At 47.0% G+C, this 13,911-nt stretch overlaps 2 protein-coding genes across 3 annotated transcripts; one reads left to right on the forward strand and one right to left on the reverse strand.

Moving 5' to 3' along the window:
• Positions 1–479: 479 nt before the first annotated feature.
• Positions 480–5,592, reverse strand: srsf4 (serine and arginine rich splicing factor 4). Of its 2 annotated transcripts, XM_012854050.3 has the most exons (6): positions 5,405–5,592; positions 4,050–4,192; positions 2,575–2,684; positions 2,288–2,496; positions 2,131–2,208; positions 480–1,039 (listed from the first exon to the last, which is right to left on the reverse strand). In XM_012854050.3, exons 1-6 carry the CDS (start codon positions 5,509–5,511, stop codon positions 538–540), a joined length of 1,149 nt encoding a protein of 382 aa, XP_012709504.2. In that variant the 5' UTR covers positions 5,512–5,592; the 3' UTR covers positions 480–537. The 2 variants fall into 2 exon arrangements, with proteins under 2 accessions (XP_012709504.2, XP_012709505.2); XM_012854051.3 differs by lacking the exons at positions 4,050–4,192; positions 5,405–5,592 and adding an exon at positions 3,101–3,221.
• Positions 5,593–7,294: 1,702 nt separating this feature from the next.
• Positions 7,295–13,848, forward strand: xkr8.3 (XK, Kell blood group complex subunit-related family, member 8, tandem duplicate 3). Its single transcript, XM_012854033.3, has 3 exons — positions 7,295–7,863; positions 10,317–10,504; positions 12,909–13,848. Exons 1-3 carry the CDS (start codon positions 7,535–7,537, stop codon positions 13,628–13,630), a joined length of 1,239 nt encoding a protein of 412 aa, XP_012709487.2. The 5' UTR covers positions 7,295–7,534; the 3' UTR covers positions 13,631–13,848.
• Positions 13,849–13,911: the final 63 nt, after the last annotated feature.

A 13,911-nucleotide genomic window follows, 5' to 3' on the forward strand; every position in this document is an offset into this window, starting at 1 on the left:
CAGGGAAAAAGGCTCAGCTAACAGAACCAATCTGAAGGTAATTGGACCGACTGGACCAAATTCTGAGATGAATGTTTAACACGTTCCAGATTAAAACCCTGGAGGTGTTTCAGGGATGAAGCCGTGTTCTTCAGGCAGAACCAGACCCAGTAAACCCAGACGGCGCTGAAACAAAGACCAGAGGAGACTCGTTCAGAACAGACACTTTAATCTGAAACTAAATTGAACACGGAGGCCAGGAATCACATCCCCAGCCAGCAGTTTGCTTCTACGTCGGATTAAAAAAACACTAAGACACACAGACCATCATCAGAACTTATAAAACTCAGATCCACCCGGGCATTTTACAAACATCTACTGGAAAATACGGTCCAGGGTTAATGAGGGGGGGGCGAGTGCTGAAAGACCTCTGCTGTTCTACAGGTACTTATCAAAAACCGGATGCGGGGCGTCGGCGGGGCGAGGGAATGTAATGGGGGGGGGGGGGGGGGGGGGGGGGGCAGATGTCTGGGATGGTGACGCAGTCCAGGGTCTGAACTAGGAGCGGGAACGAGAGCGGGAACGGGACTGGGATCGGGATTTGGAGCGAGATTTGGAGCGGGACTTGGAGCGGGACTCGGAGCGGGAGGCGGAGCGGGACCGGGACCGGGCTTTGGCCGGCGAGGCAGACGGGGACTTGGACTTGGACTTGGATCTGGCTCTGGGCTCGTCAGGCGAGCGGGAACGGGAGCGGGACGCCCTCTCGGCGTCGCCCGCCTCGTTGTCGCTCTTGGGCGGCTCGCGATCCGGAGACACGGATTTTCTGGGGCGATCTTTAGCGCTGGATCTGGAACGGGACCTGGACCTGGAGGCGGATCTGGACCTGGACCTGGAATCCTCCTTCTTGGCCGACTTCCCTTCCTTCTTGCTCTTTTTGCTCTTGGGGCTGCGGCTCCGGCTGCGGTCGTCGTCCTTCTGGGCGCCGTTGCTGCGCTCTTCCTCGTCTTTCTTGCTCTTGTTCTTCTTGCTGCGGGATCGGCTGCGGGAGCGAGAAGCAGCTCTGCGTGGGAAGAAAACATCGCCGTGTTTAATGATTTCTCCCATCAGCCCCTTCGCCCTGACAGGAAGTGACATCAGCAACATTCATCTGTAATGTGACGTCTAACTGATGTCAGACACGACGGACAGAACCGGCCGCTAACATGTTGGCAGATCTGAGTTTCATCGTCGACATGAACGTCCATCATTTTGGTAAAATAAAGATTCATTTCACCCAGATTTTAGAAAATAAAATCAGAAACGGTATCGTCCAAAACAAGTTTTAACTTTCTTAGACTTTCTCTGATTTACAAAGTTAAGAGATACAGACCCAGAAACACAAACTCTAAATACGATTAAACCTCTGGAGTCTTTGACAAATGTTTGATCTTATCTTTATATAAATAATAATATAATAATAATAATATAATAATAATAATAATATAATAATAATAACAACAACAACAACAACAACAACAAATTAGAAGTTTGGTATTCTTTTCAGCACGTCACGTGTTTAGTTCTAACATGGACAAAAGTTTTAAATCCGAGTAGAAAATGTTGATACTTTCAAATATGTAAAACCAAAAAAACATGTAAAATTATTTTTATAGCTTCAAACATAAACTTTAATATATTTGTGGATATGTTTTAGACACTGGAAACGCCCCAGTTTTAGTAGAAACTAATAAAGACTGTCCTCCTCTTTGTCCACCAGGAGGCGCTGTTCCCACTCTGGCAGCCTTCAGGTCAATAATTGCTCTTTAACCAAACTTTGATCATGTTCTCCAAAACGCTCGTTTATCTCAGCTTCAGTTTAACTGGACCAATCAGAACCATTAAAGACTGGAGCTTAAAACCTGAAACGGTTTTATAAACTGTCCAGGTCCAGTGGTTCTGACCCAAACCATAACCTGACAGAACCAGAGTCCATTAGGTTCTGATTAGTGATCATGCCCGCTTAGAGGAGCCTCGGTCCAGATGTTCCTGAAAACCCAAACTCACCGACCACTGAACCCAAAGGAAACCCTAAACCCCAGAATCCTCGGACCTCCTGGAAACGGACCCGGACGAGTCGGGAAGCAGGCGGTTCTGCTGGTTCTGTGGGCTCACCTGGACCGGGACCGGCTGCGGCTGCTGCTCTCGCTGCGGCTGCGGCTCTTGTGAGACCTGCGACTCCTGGAGCGAGACCTGCAGACACAGCAGCCGTGGATCAGAACCGGCGGCTGGGCTCCTCGCCGTCACGGCGGCGCTGAGAGGCGCCTCTCACCTGGAGCGGCTGCGGGAGTAGGAGCGGCGGCGGCGGGCGCCGGGCCGGTCCTCGATGAGGCGGATCTTCCTGCCGTTGACCTCGGTGCCGTCCAGCTTCTCCAGAGCCCTCTTCATGTCCGCGTACTGCCTGAACTCGATCACGCCCTCGTTCTTACGGCCTTTGTGGGTGTCGGCGTAGGTCACCTCCCCCGCCTGCCTCATGTAGTCCTGAGGAGAGAAGCAGCGTGACGTTTGGGGGGGGGGGGCTCACTGGGACGGCGGCGGCTAAGCGGGACCAGCTCTCACCTTTAAGTCCTGCCAGCTGCAGCGGCTGGAAAGATTCTCAACAATGAGCCGGTAATCGGTGCGGACAGGTGGACCGTACCTGTCCCGTCCTCCCCAGCGCCCATATCCACCTTTCAAGGCAACAAGCAAACAGAGAGAGAAGTGAGGAGAGGAAGGGAGCGGCCGTGAAGCAATCATTCTAAACTCCAAGCTACAGGCTACGGTAACATATCAATAATCAGATGGGAAAAAGAAACAGAGGGGAAAAGCAAAAGGAGAAAAAGACCTAGACAAAAAGAATTCAATGCTAAAAGTTCCTGATTGTCCTCTGAAATCTGTCTTTAAAAAGTTAAATCCAACACAAGAACTGCATTAAGACAGATTAAACTTTGGTACAAGATCAATTGGCCTTTTTTTTTTTTTTTTTTTTAAATCAGAAGAACAAAAGTTAACTGCTAACTGCAGGAGGACGCTGAACTAAAGCATGTACTAAGCTAGCCTATCTAACAACATTGACTGGTAGAAAACATGTTGTTTTTTTAGGCACCTATGAGAGCTGAACCCACATCTGCTCCTAACCCCATGGCATCCTCACCACCCGGCCTGGGCCTAATGGGAAAAGCGGTCTTCATTCACAATGGCTCCCTTTTTTGGTCTGCCCAGGGGCCCAGAATGGTCAAACCACACTCTTGGAAAGGGGGGACACCATGGCCAGCAATAGGGGCAGGCAGTCAGCAAAGGACTCTTTCAATTAAAACATTGAGGTTCTTTGTTAAATCTTTACCTTTGAATTGACAGTCATTTGAAATGAATAAAACTGAATAAGACAGCAATAAATGACATGATATTTAGCAAGTATCAAACAGTATTTAAATTAGCATCATTCCTTAATGTCATCAAACCATTTCCCATCCCACAATCACACCTCACCAAATTATTTTTCCATCAATGTTTGATTTGGATGTCTTAAGTAATTGGTGGCTCTGATGTACAGAAATTAATTAAAAATTAGCTTTAAAAAAAAAATAACGTCCAGCTGTGAGGTTCTACTGCTCTAGAGTTCCTGATCCTGGGTCGGTTCTCTACTGGTTCTAGTGCTGGACGGTGGAAGATCAACCAAACGGTGATAAAAAAGGGAAAAAAATGGCGCCTGATCGTTAATCTGCTTCATTCAGTCCTGACACATCTAACTGAGCTCTTTGTTCTCTCGTCTAGCTATCTGCCTTAAACTCAGTTATATTTGAACAACCAGTTTAAAAAATTTACTGATTGCTTAATTGGTTTAGATGGCTTTAGACCTCCAGCCTCGTTAAGACGTCCTCGTTTAGGGCTCACCGCCGTCTGTACGCCGCTCTCCTCTGAGAGGAGCGTCAAAATACAGAATATTAATTCCATGTACATCAGCCACCAAGAACAAGCTTTAAATTTCTGCCCCTTTAGAGTAAATCAACGAGCTCATTCATGTGAAGAGGACAAATACTGGTTAGGAGACTCACTCCGTCCACCACTGTAGCCCCCGTCACGCCGGGGCCCCTTGGTGTGCTCCACAATGACCCGCTCACCACACAGCTCTTTGCCGTTCAGGTCATAGACGGCATCGTCTGCGTCACGCGGGTCGTCAAACTCAACAAAGCCGTACCTGCAGGGGGAAAGAGACGAAATCAGGGACAAGCAACTCATCCACAGTCACACTGGAGGACCAAATATCTGAGACGCTTCTTAAACGGACAGGTGACATAACTATCCATTTACCTGGAAGACTTTACTCTCTAAAAGGATAAAAAATGTTTTCCATAAGTAGGAATGAATGGCCAAAGTAAAACAGAAACATTTACTGCTACAAATAAAAACAAAGGCATAATCAGTCTTCCATATTTTCAAATTTGTTCATTTCCAGTTAAAGGATCTTTGGAACATATAATAACCAACATCTGGACGCTGTGAGCGTTTGGGCCTGACCAGAGAATCTGGTTCTGATCCTTCCATTAATTATTCAACGTGATAAATTAATGGAAGTTATGTTGTTTATTTACATAATTCTTGCAGACTACATTTCTGTTAGACCAGACCTCTAACTTGTAATTATAACAGCCTTTTGTAAAATTCAGCACTGCTGTGAATAACGGGAGAATATTTTAAAGGACAGATCTAGTCACTGATCTCCTTTTCCTCTATTAAAAAAAAAGGCACAAAATACAGATTTTAGAAGTTACAAAACTCAATTTTACATCTTTTGTTTCCTTTTCCCCATCTTACAGAGGTCTGGACCTCCAAACTGGGATTATTATTCTCTCTAGTGTCATATTCAACCATTCCTCCAGATTTAAAGGTTAATAAAACATTATTTCAAACAGTTTACACTTTTTATGCCCCCAATCCATTCCACAAGGCGTTTATTCATAGCATGATGGTGAAAATGTATTGGTTTCCCGCGTCTCCATATGTATAATTTATATCAGTTATTAACAGGACCCACTTTAATGAAAATACTGCTAAAGCAATCAGGGAATTCCCTCTCGGTCCTGCCAACCCTCCGCTGGACCTGCGGTTCTGTTTAACGGTCCCTCTCCTCTCTGCCACGTCCAGCGTTAGCCTAGCCGACGCTAACGTCGGCCCACGCAGCTCCAACAATGACCCGAGCCGCGGACCGCCGTCAAACGTCGCTTTATCATCCGCGATGAGGCAAAGATGCGACGTGAATGTGGTTTTAACGGCGCCGGGAGCCACATGCACGCACATTTTTGCTGTTGGAACATATTTCGAACATGCTAACTAGCATTAGCACAGGAGGCCCGTCCATGCCAACAACAAGGCCCGAGCAGACGCCGCTCCGCTCCGCTCGGTACCGTACCCGTTTTTTAGGTCCACCTCCAGAATCTTCCCATAACCCTTGAAGAACCTCTCCACGTCCTTCTCCCTGGCTCTGTAGCTCAACCGTCCGATGTAGACGCGGGACATCTTGCTGAAGCTGTGAGCTAACCTGTGAGCTAAGCTAACCCGCGAGCTGCCGAAAAGAAAGAGAGCACACGGACGGCGGGAGGGCGCGCGACACGGCGGATCCCTGATGTGATTGGCTGACAGGGGGACAAGGGGCGGGGTTTATGAGTTTGGCGAGCAAAATTAATACCAGGCGGAGAAGTATCAATTAGAAAAACGAATTTAGGCCCGAAACTGTTTCCAGTGTTCACGCTGCCGTTGGTTGAGGTTTCTGCGCAGCTCTCCGCAGCTCCGCTCACCGCCTTGTTCTCTTCTAACTCTGCTGCCATGAACTTTAACATTTAAATGCCACGTAAACCCTGCAGTGTTGCAGCCTGGCTCCTCTGGCCAGGCTAGCAGTGCAGTGTTGTCATTTTATTCCAGCTTCCTGAACCTGCTGAGATGTTCTGCTGCTAGAAATTATTTCCCTCCCTGCAGGATCCCCGGAGATGACCTTTGTCCCCTCAGTCCATATAATGTGTCAAAGGCAAAGTTTCCAGGGCCAATATTTTCCCAGTGCTGGAAAGTTTAATTTCATGATGAAAACTTATGGGTCTGAAAGCATGACATGACTGAAACATCATTAGTTCAACTTTGTAGTCCAGCTGTTTTGAGTATTTGCTTTTAGTTTCTATTTTCCCATGTTTTTTTTGTTTCTACATTTTATTCCAACTTGCTTTTATTCTGTTTTATTTTCCTATGTTTTAATCATGCAAAGCACTTTGCATTGTCTTTGTACTGAAATATGCTATACAAATAAATTTGCCTTGCCTTCGAGAGTTAATGGGCAGCTACTGCTCTGAGGTCACTGCTGCAAAACAAAAACAAAATGTGGATAGAATCAGATTAAAACAGAATAATGTTAGGATAAATCCGCTGGGAGGACACCTGTGTTACCATGGATGGATTGATGGATACAATCTGAAAAAAATCCAAGATAAAGTCTGGACAAAAGCAGAATAAAACATGAATAAAACAAGAACAAAGCAAGGCTTGAACCAGGATTTTAAAAGGCACAAAATCAAGATAGAGCAGAAATTATCAATGGATAAAACAAACGTCTGATTAAAATCAGGATTTCCAGAATCTAAAACTAATTTAAAATCTGAAAAGTAACAACGTAAATTAAAGTTAAAATCAGATTAAAAACAGGTGAAACCCGATAGATAAATTATAATATTACAGCAAAAACAAGATAAAGGAAGAGCTCATAGTTCAAGAGGAAGTTTTGGCTAAAACAGGAATAAAACAGATCAAATCTGGACATGATCAGGATAAAATTACAATACAAGGGGGAAACCAGGGCGGACAGAAATAAAATAACATTACAATCTAAAGCAAGCAGAAAATTAACGTTAAATATATTTCTAATAATAAAATGCTTCAGACTGCTGAACTGCTGAAGCCACAAATGGACTCTGCACCACATTCGTATATTACACGGTTTTAATAATACTCACCTGTACACTGTGAATAGCACAATGTCTATTTCCCCTGCATTGTTTACATTGTTTACATTTCAATTGTTTACATAAATTACTGCTGCACCTTTAAACTGTAATTTACTGCAATTTACTGAACATTTTCAAGCTGTATGCAAATGAAATTTCGTTCTGTGCGCACTTTGTGCATACAAAATTACAAAGTTTCCTAAAGTCTAAAGTCTAATCTGGATTGATGTGTGTGAACACGCAGCGGAGGCGTTTACATTCCACACCTCGTTGCCCCGGCTGATGGCGCGGTGGGCGGAGCTAACGTCTGTGATCATTACAAAGAGACCTGCTCGGTGTTCTGGTCCAACTTTAAGCCCGGTTCTGGTCCCGAACTTTTCCCTCTGGTTCTTTCCGTGTTTTTCTCGCAGAAACAGCTGAAATGTGGACCTGCTGGGAGGGTGGCGGTTCCTCCGGACGGGCGCTGGAGACTCTCCGCCCAGTAACGGTCCGGTGTTAGCCGGGCGGCGGCTAGCCCCTCTGCGCGCCCCGGTCCTCCGAGCAGCCCGGTCCACATGGAGCGCAGAACTTTCTCCCGGTACTCCTGGATCGACTTCGCCTTCTCGGTGGTGGGAGTTTGCACCTTCCTCTTCGACTGGGGCTCCGACCTGTGGCTGGCCAGGGAGTTCTACTGCCGGGGGGAACTCTTCTGGTTCGGGGTGTTGGTCAGCCTCATGGTTCTGTCCTCCGTCGTGGTCCAGGTGTTCAGCTGGTTCTGGTTCCGGTACGATCGCGAGCTGCCGGGGTTCGGCGAGCAGGCTGCCGGGACAGGAGGCGTGCTCTTCGGGGACCGAGTGAAGCTGTTCCGCCTGTTACACGTTCTCCAACTGGGCTTCCTGTGCAGGTACCGAGTCCCGGTTCTGTTAGAACCCGGTTAACCGCGTGCTGGGAGTTCCTGTGGTTCTGATCCGTTACTTAAGAAACAGAACTCATGTATCAGCCCATCAGTTCTGACCCGCTTCCCCACAGCATGATGCTGCCCTCACCATGTTTCACAGCAGGAGGATCAAAGTGCTGTTACTTTATTATTATTATATTATTATTATTATTATTATTATTATTATTATTATTATTATTATTATTATTACTAATGTTATTATTACCAATGTTATTACTACTACTACTACTAGTAGCACTACTGTTATTATTATTATTATTATTATTATTATTATTATTATTAATGTTATTATTACCAATGTTATTAATATTGCAATTATTATTATTACTACTAATGTTATTATTATTATTATATTATTACTAATGTACCAATGTTTTTAATATTACTATTATTACTACTACTACTACTACTATTATTATTATTACTACTAATGTTATTATTATTATTACTAATACTACTGCTATAATAATCATTGTTATTATTATTATTACTACTACTACTGCTATAATAATAATAATAATAATTATTATTATTATGGCCACTGTGGCCTCTGACGGACCGGTAACCTGCCCAGAACCAGGGCTTGGTTCCCCCAGCAGGTGCTGCAGGGAGTGGCGGGTATAGAATGAGGGATACATTTTTATGGCACATGCTTCATTTAATTGCTTTTGTTAACTCAAAGTCAGGCTGAAGCTGCTTCTGCTTCATTTAATCTATTCAGAACTATTTATAACCTGCTTTTCACCGCAGCTTTTCCCGTCAGGTGTGGCTCTGAGATTCTCACGGTTTGATCAAGTGGGATTAGGCCGCACAATAAGTCAATATCAATATATACCACAATATAACTTTATTCAGTAATAAAAAGATAAACAGCATAGCAACTATTCTAGGCTTGCATTCACTTGGATAGATATGAAAGTCAGAAATGTACGATAGGACAGGGCTGCTGTTGGCCTTGTATGATCATAGGACTGATTTATATTGAAGGTGACCGGTAGCCAGAGAGTTAGTGTTCAGGTGTGAAGTGAATGATGTAGCGATGAAGCTGCTGTTATTTATTCTAGCTGCAGTTTTTCTGGGGGACGGGGAGGGAAGGGTTGTAAAGTGGAGAGGTGAGTGGACTGTGGAGCAGTTTGGCTAAAGTGTGAAGGAGGAAGCTGCAGAGATGAAAGTTAACCAGGTGATGATGTGGAAAGTGAAGCAGAGGATGGAGAGGCTGTCCAGGACGGCGCCAAAACTCTGAAGCTGAAAGCTGGCAGAGATACAGGAATCATCAACGCATATTTAAAACCACCAGGTCTGGTTAAAGCTGACTTTGTTCATTAAGCAGGTGAGGTAACTAATGTGACACTACGTCCACAACCCAGGAATATATGGCTTCACTAGAGAAAATGTTCAGTAAAACTGGTTGTTTCTGCTTTAACCCCTAAAACAAGTCTAAAACTAGTGTGAGCGTCCCTGAGGAGTTCACTTCCTGTTTTCATCTGGGTTCACGGCGTTAAATCAGAGATAAGTGGGAGTGAAAGAGGCAGGGATGGTTTCTCAGCAGAGCTCCACACCTGATGCAAATCAGGAGAAGCTTCCCTGGCTTCCCTGCAGGTGTGGGTCCCTCCTCCTCTCAGGTGTGGTTCCCTCCTCCTCTCAGGTGTGGGTCCCTCCTCCTCTCAGGTGTGGGTCCCTCCTCCTCTCAGGTGTGGGTCCCTCCTCCTCTCAGGTGTGGGTCCCTCCTCCTCTCAGGTGTGGTTCCCTCCTCCTCTCAGGTGTGGGTCCCTCCTCCTCTCAGGTGTGGGTCCCTCCTCCTCTCAGGTGTGGGTCCCTCCTCCTCTCAGGTGTGGTTCCCTCCTCCTCCTCTCAGGTGTGGGTCCCTCCTCCTCTCAGGTGTGGTTCCCTCCTCCTCTCAGGTGTGGGTCCCTCCTCCTCTCAGGTGTGGGTCCCTCCTCCTCTCAGGTGTGGTTCCCTCCTCCTCCTCTCAGGTGTGGGTCCCTCCTCCTCCTCTCAGGTGTGGGTCCCTCCTCCTCTCAGGTGTGGTTCCCTCCTCCTCCTCTCAGGTGTGGGTCCCTCCTCCTCTCAGGTGTGGGTCCCTCCTCCTCTCAGGTGTGGGTCCCTCCTCCTCTCAGGTGTGGTTCCCTCCTCCTCCTCCTCCTCCTCTCAGGTGTGGTTCCCTCCTCCTCTCAGGTGTGGTTCCCTCCTCCTCCTCTCAGGTGTGGTTCCCTCCTCCTCCTCCTCCTCTCAGGTGTGGTTCTGTGTGCTGGTAGGTGAGAAAGGCTGCAGCATTCTTCCTCAGGTGTGGTAACTAGTACAGCAGGTCACTCAGCGGATGTGAAGGAGAACAATGCAGAAACAATCAGGCTGTAAGCGGTGAGCGGCTGATCGCCTGGTTTCTCCTCTCGTCCACGCAGACACATCTCCGCCATACGCCAGGGCTTCAGGGTGTGGTGGAGGAAGGAGGAGGGCTCCGAGTACGCCGTCTACCTCACGCACGATCTGAGCATGCTCCGTCTGATCGAGACCTTCTGCGAGAGCGCCCCCCAGCTCGTCCTGATGATCTACGTCATGCTCAGCGCCAACAAAGCCAGGACGGTCCAGTGTGAGTGGCAGTTTACCCTCAAACCCCTCAGGTGGAGAACAGGTGGAGCACAGGTGGAGCACAGGTGGAGAACAGGTGGTGCACAGGTGGAGAACAGGTGGAGCACAGGTGGAGAACAGGTGGAGAACAGGTGGCCCAAAGCAGCTCAGCCGGTTCCACACAGATGAAACCAGAATGGAGAAGCTGCGAGCAGAAGAGCCCAGTTCCTCCTCGCTGCTTCCCAAACATTCAGGCAGGAGTGGATCAGTTAGCTGCTCTGTAGCTGCACCTGGAGGAAGGACCAGAGATGATGGACCATGGTGGACAGAACCATGGTGGAGGAACCATGGTGGACAGAACCGTGATGGACAGAACTAGGCCTGCAACAAACAAATTGATAAAAAGATAAAAATCGACAAAGCATTGGCAACAAATTTCATTATTGATTTGTTGTGTTGCGCGACACAAAGTCTGAGTGAAGGATCTGAAAGGGAGAGAGGAGCAGGACTCTAAAATAGGGCTGAACGATTTTGGAAAATAATCTAATTGCGAATTTTTTTTCTTAATATTGCAATTTAATGCGACCCCCCCCCCCCCCAGTTTAATTTATCATGTCTTTTTAAACATATACAAACAACAAATCAATTTGTTTCCTCGCTGTGCAGATTAGTTGCTAAAAGACCCGCAGCATCTAAACTCAGAGCAGAAATGATTATGTTCTGCCTACAATATATTTCAACCAAAATTGCAATTTTGACTTTTCTCTGCATTAACCACAAAAATGGCCTCTAAATAAAGATGTTTGTAAACAAGGACTATTTAAAACAAGAACTTTTAATGTTTCTATTAATCACAATATTATTCAAGAGAACAGCTTTTAATTGATTTGGACATCAATCCTTGTTGAACAAACAAGTCTATGTATTAAACTGATTGACCAGAACTTAATGCTATGTATGATTATATAAACTCTAAAACAAGTAATAAAGTTAGATTATCTCACTGCTGCAACTGTCTTCCCTTCCATGTGGAGGCAAACCCACTTTAAACATTTTACCAACACCTAATGGACGTGTTTAATTCACTAATTGTTACATAGCCAAAAATTGCAGACTCTGCGATTTGAAAATTGCGTTTTTTTAAATCGCGATTATATTGAAAATGTGATTAATTGTTCAGCCCTACTCTACAGTGACTTTTCAAGAAAAGTTGGTGTTGTTGTGTAGCCGTAATGAAATGTTGGTGACACACTCAGAATGATGAGAGTCTGACCCAAATTAAAACAGAAAAAGGAGACATAAGCATCCATAAAGGACTCCCTCAAAAATGTAAAACCCTCAGAAGAAATAAAAAGTATTACATATCTAACACCATTTTTGAGTCTTCAAAGAAAAAATTGAAAAACAGAATAAACATTGTTGGAAGTAAAATATGCAAAAGGACAAATGTGGCATGAAGTATTTCCACAAAAGGCATCTTGTGCTGCAGCAGTCCATGAAATGAGCTGCTGGTTTATTAGATTATCAGAAGTTTCTGCTCTGGTTCCATGAAGGAACCTGCATTAACCCCCCAGTTCTACAGCTTCTCTGTTAAAGCCCTGCTCACATAGACAACTTTGACTATTAAAGTATTCACTAACAGTCTAATCAACATAAACTTCTTTATTTGAAGCAAAATTATTTATCATCTAATATTATTGTAACAGAACACCTGAGTAGCAACTTGTGTTTTGTGGGTAATTAACTCTGTCAGTCCAAATGTTCTATTTTGGGGGGAAAAAACAGAACAAAACTTTTTTTCCCGTCCGATTCATAGATTAATCGCAAAAATAATCGACTGATTAATCGGTTATTAAAATAATTGCTAGTTGCAGCCCTAGACAGAACCATGATGAACAGAACCGTGATGGAGGAACCATGATGGACAGAACCGTGATGGACAGAACCGTGATGAACAGAACCATGATGGAGGAACCATGATGAACAGAACTGTGATGAACAGAACCGTGATGAACAGAACCATGATGAACAGAACTGTGATGAACAGAACCATGATGAACAGAACCGTGATGGACAGAACCATGATGGAGGAACCATGATGAACAGAACCATGATGAACAGAACCATGATGGAGGAACCATGATGAACAGAACCATGATGGAGGAACCATGATGAACAGAACCATGATGGAGGAACCGTGATGGAGGAACCTGAGCACCGGATCAGAACAAACAGCTGCTTCCTCCTGTGAAGCACGGTGGTGGAGGATGATGCTTTGGGCTTTCTGCAGCTTCTTCATTGTGGTTTCATCTGTGATGTCAGACTGAAATGACCCAGAACCCGGTGAGGACCGGGTCGTGGTTCTGGAGCAGAGACGGGGTGTATTTCTCTGTTGTGTTCATTGCTTCTCGTCTCTGTCTCTGCAGTCGTCAGCGTGGCGGCCTCCACCACCTCCATCGCCTGGATGGTGGTGGACTACCACCGCTCGCTGCGCGCCTTCCTGCCAGACAAGGCCGAGCAGCGCTGGGGTTCCTCGCTGGTCTACTTCCTGTGGAACCTGCTGCTGATCGGGCCCCGCGTGGCGGCCCTCGCCCTCTTCTCCTCCGTCCTGCCCGGCTTCATCGCGCTGCACTTCCTGCTGCTGTGGCCGGCGCTGGCGCTGTGGGCGTGGCGGCAGAGGACCCACTTCATGGACAGCGCCGGGGGGGAGCGGCTGTACCGCGCCACCGTGGGCCTCATCTGGTACTTCAGCTGGTTCAACGTGGCCGAGGGCCGCACGCTGGGCCGCAGCCTCATCTACCACTCCTTCATCAGCGTGGACGTGGCCGTGCTGCTCGCCACCTGGTGGCGCTACAGAGACCCGGCGCAGACGGCGGCGTACGGCCTGGCTCTGCTGGTCGCCCTGCCCCTCACCTACCTGCTGGGTCTGCTGCTCAAAGCCCTCTACTACTGCTGCTTCCACCCCAAGCTGCTGGGGCCCCTGGACAGGGACCCGGGGCCGCCGGCCGACCTGCCCGACTCTGACGCCGCCTTCAGGGCCTTCACCGTCCAGGACGAGGCGCCGGACTCCCGGCTGCTCAACCAGCGCATGGCCCGCCACGCCGCTCACTTCTACAGCGGCGGGCGGGCCGAGGCGCCGCCTTCCTGAGGTCACAGGTCGCTGTCTGGGTCCGGCCCGCCTGGTTCTGCTGCAGCGGATCTAACCGTGTGAACCGAGCCGAGACCCGATCCGTGGAGCCTGGAGGAGAAAAGCCAGAAAAAACCAGCAGAAAACCTCAAACTCTGCATTCCCTCAGATGGATGACGCTCCAGCGTCTGACCCGTTCTGACCCGTTCTGACCCGTTCTGACCTGGTCTGACCCGGTCTGATCCGGTCTGACCCGGTCTGACCCAGTCTGACCCATCTGACCCACTCTGACCCAGTCTGAC

This window comes from Fundulus heteroclitus, chromosome 13 (assembly GCF_011125445.2).
Source record: "Fundulus heteroclitus isolate FHET01 chromosome 13, MU-UCD_Fhet_4.1, whole genome shotgun sequence".
NCBI lineage: Eukaryota > Metazoa > Chordata > Actinopteri > Cyprinodontiformes > Fundulidae > Fundulus > Fundulus heteroclitus.

Coding starts and splice junctions, on each gene's coding strand:
- xkr8.3 (XM_012854033.3), top strand. CDS start 7,535: ATGGAGCGCAGAACTTTCTCCCGGTACTCCTGGATCGACTTCGCCTTC. Junction 7,864..10,316: donor CAACTGGGCTTCCTGTGCAG/GTACCGAGTCCC, acceptor TCGTCCACGCAG/ACACATCTCCGCCATACGCC. Junction 10,505..12,908: donor CAAAGCCAGGACGGTCCAGT/GTGAGTGGCAGT, acceptor CTGTCTCTGCAG/TCGTCAGCGTGGCGGCCTCC.
- srsf4 (XM_012854050.3), bottom strand. CDS start 5,511: ATGTCCCGCGTCTACATCGGACGGTTGAGCTACAGAGCCAGGGAGAAG. Junction 2,685..4,049: donor GGGCTACAGTGGTGGACGGA/GTGAGTCTCCTA, acceptor TTGCCTTGAAAG/GTGGATATGGGCGCTGGGGA. Junction 1,040..2,130: donor CGCAGCCGGTCCCGGTCCAG/GTGAGCCCACAG, acceptor CTTCCCACGCAG/AGCTGCTTCTCGCTCCCGCA.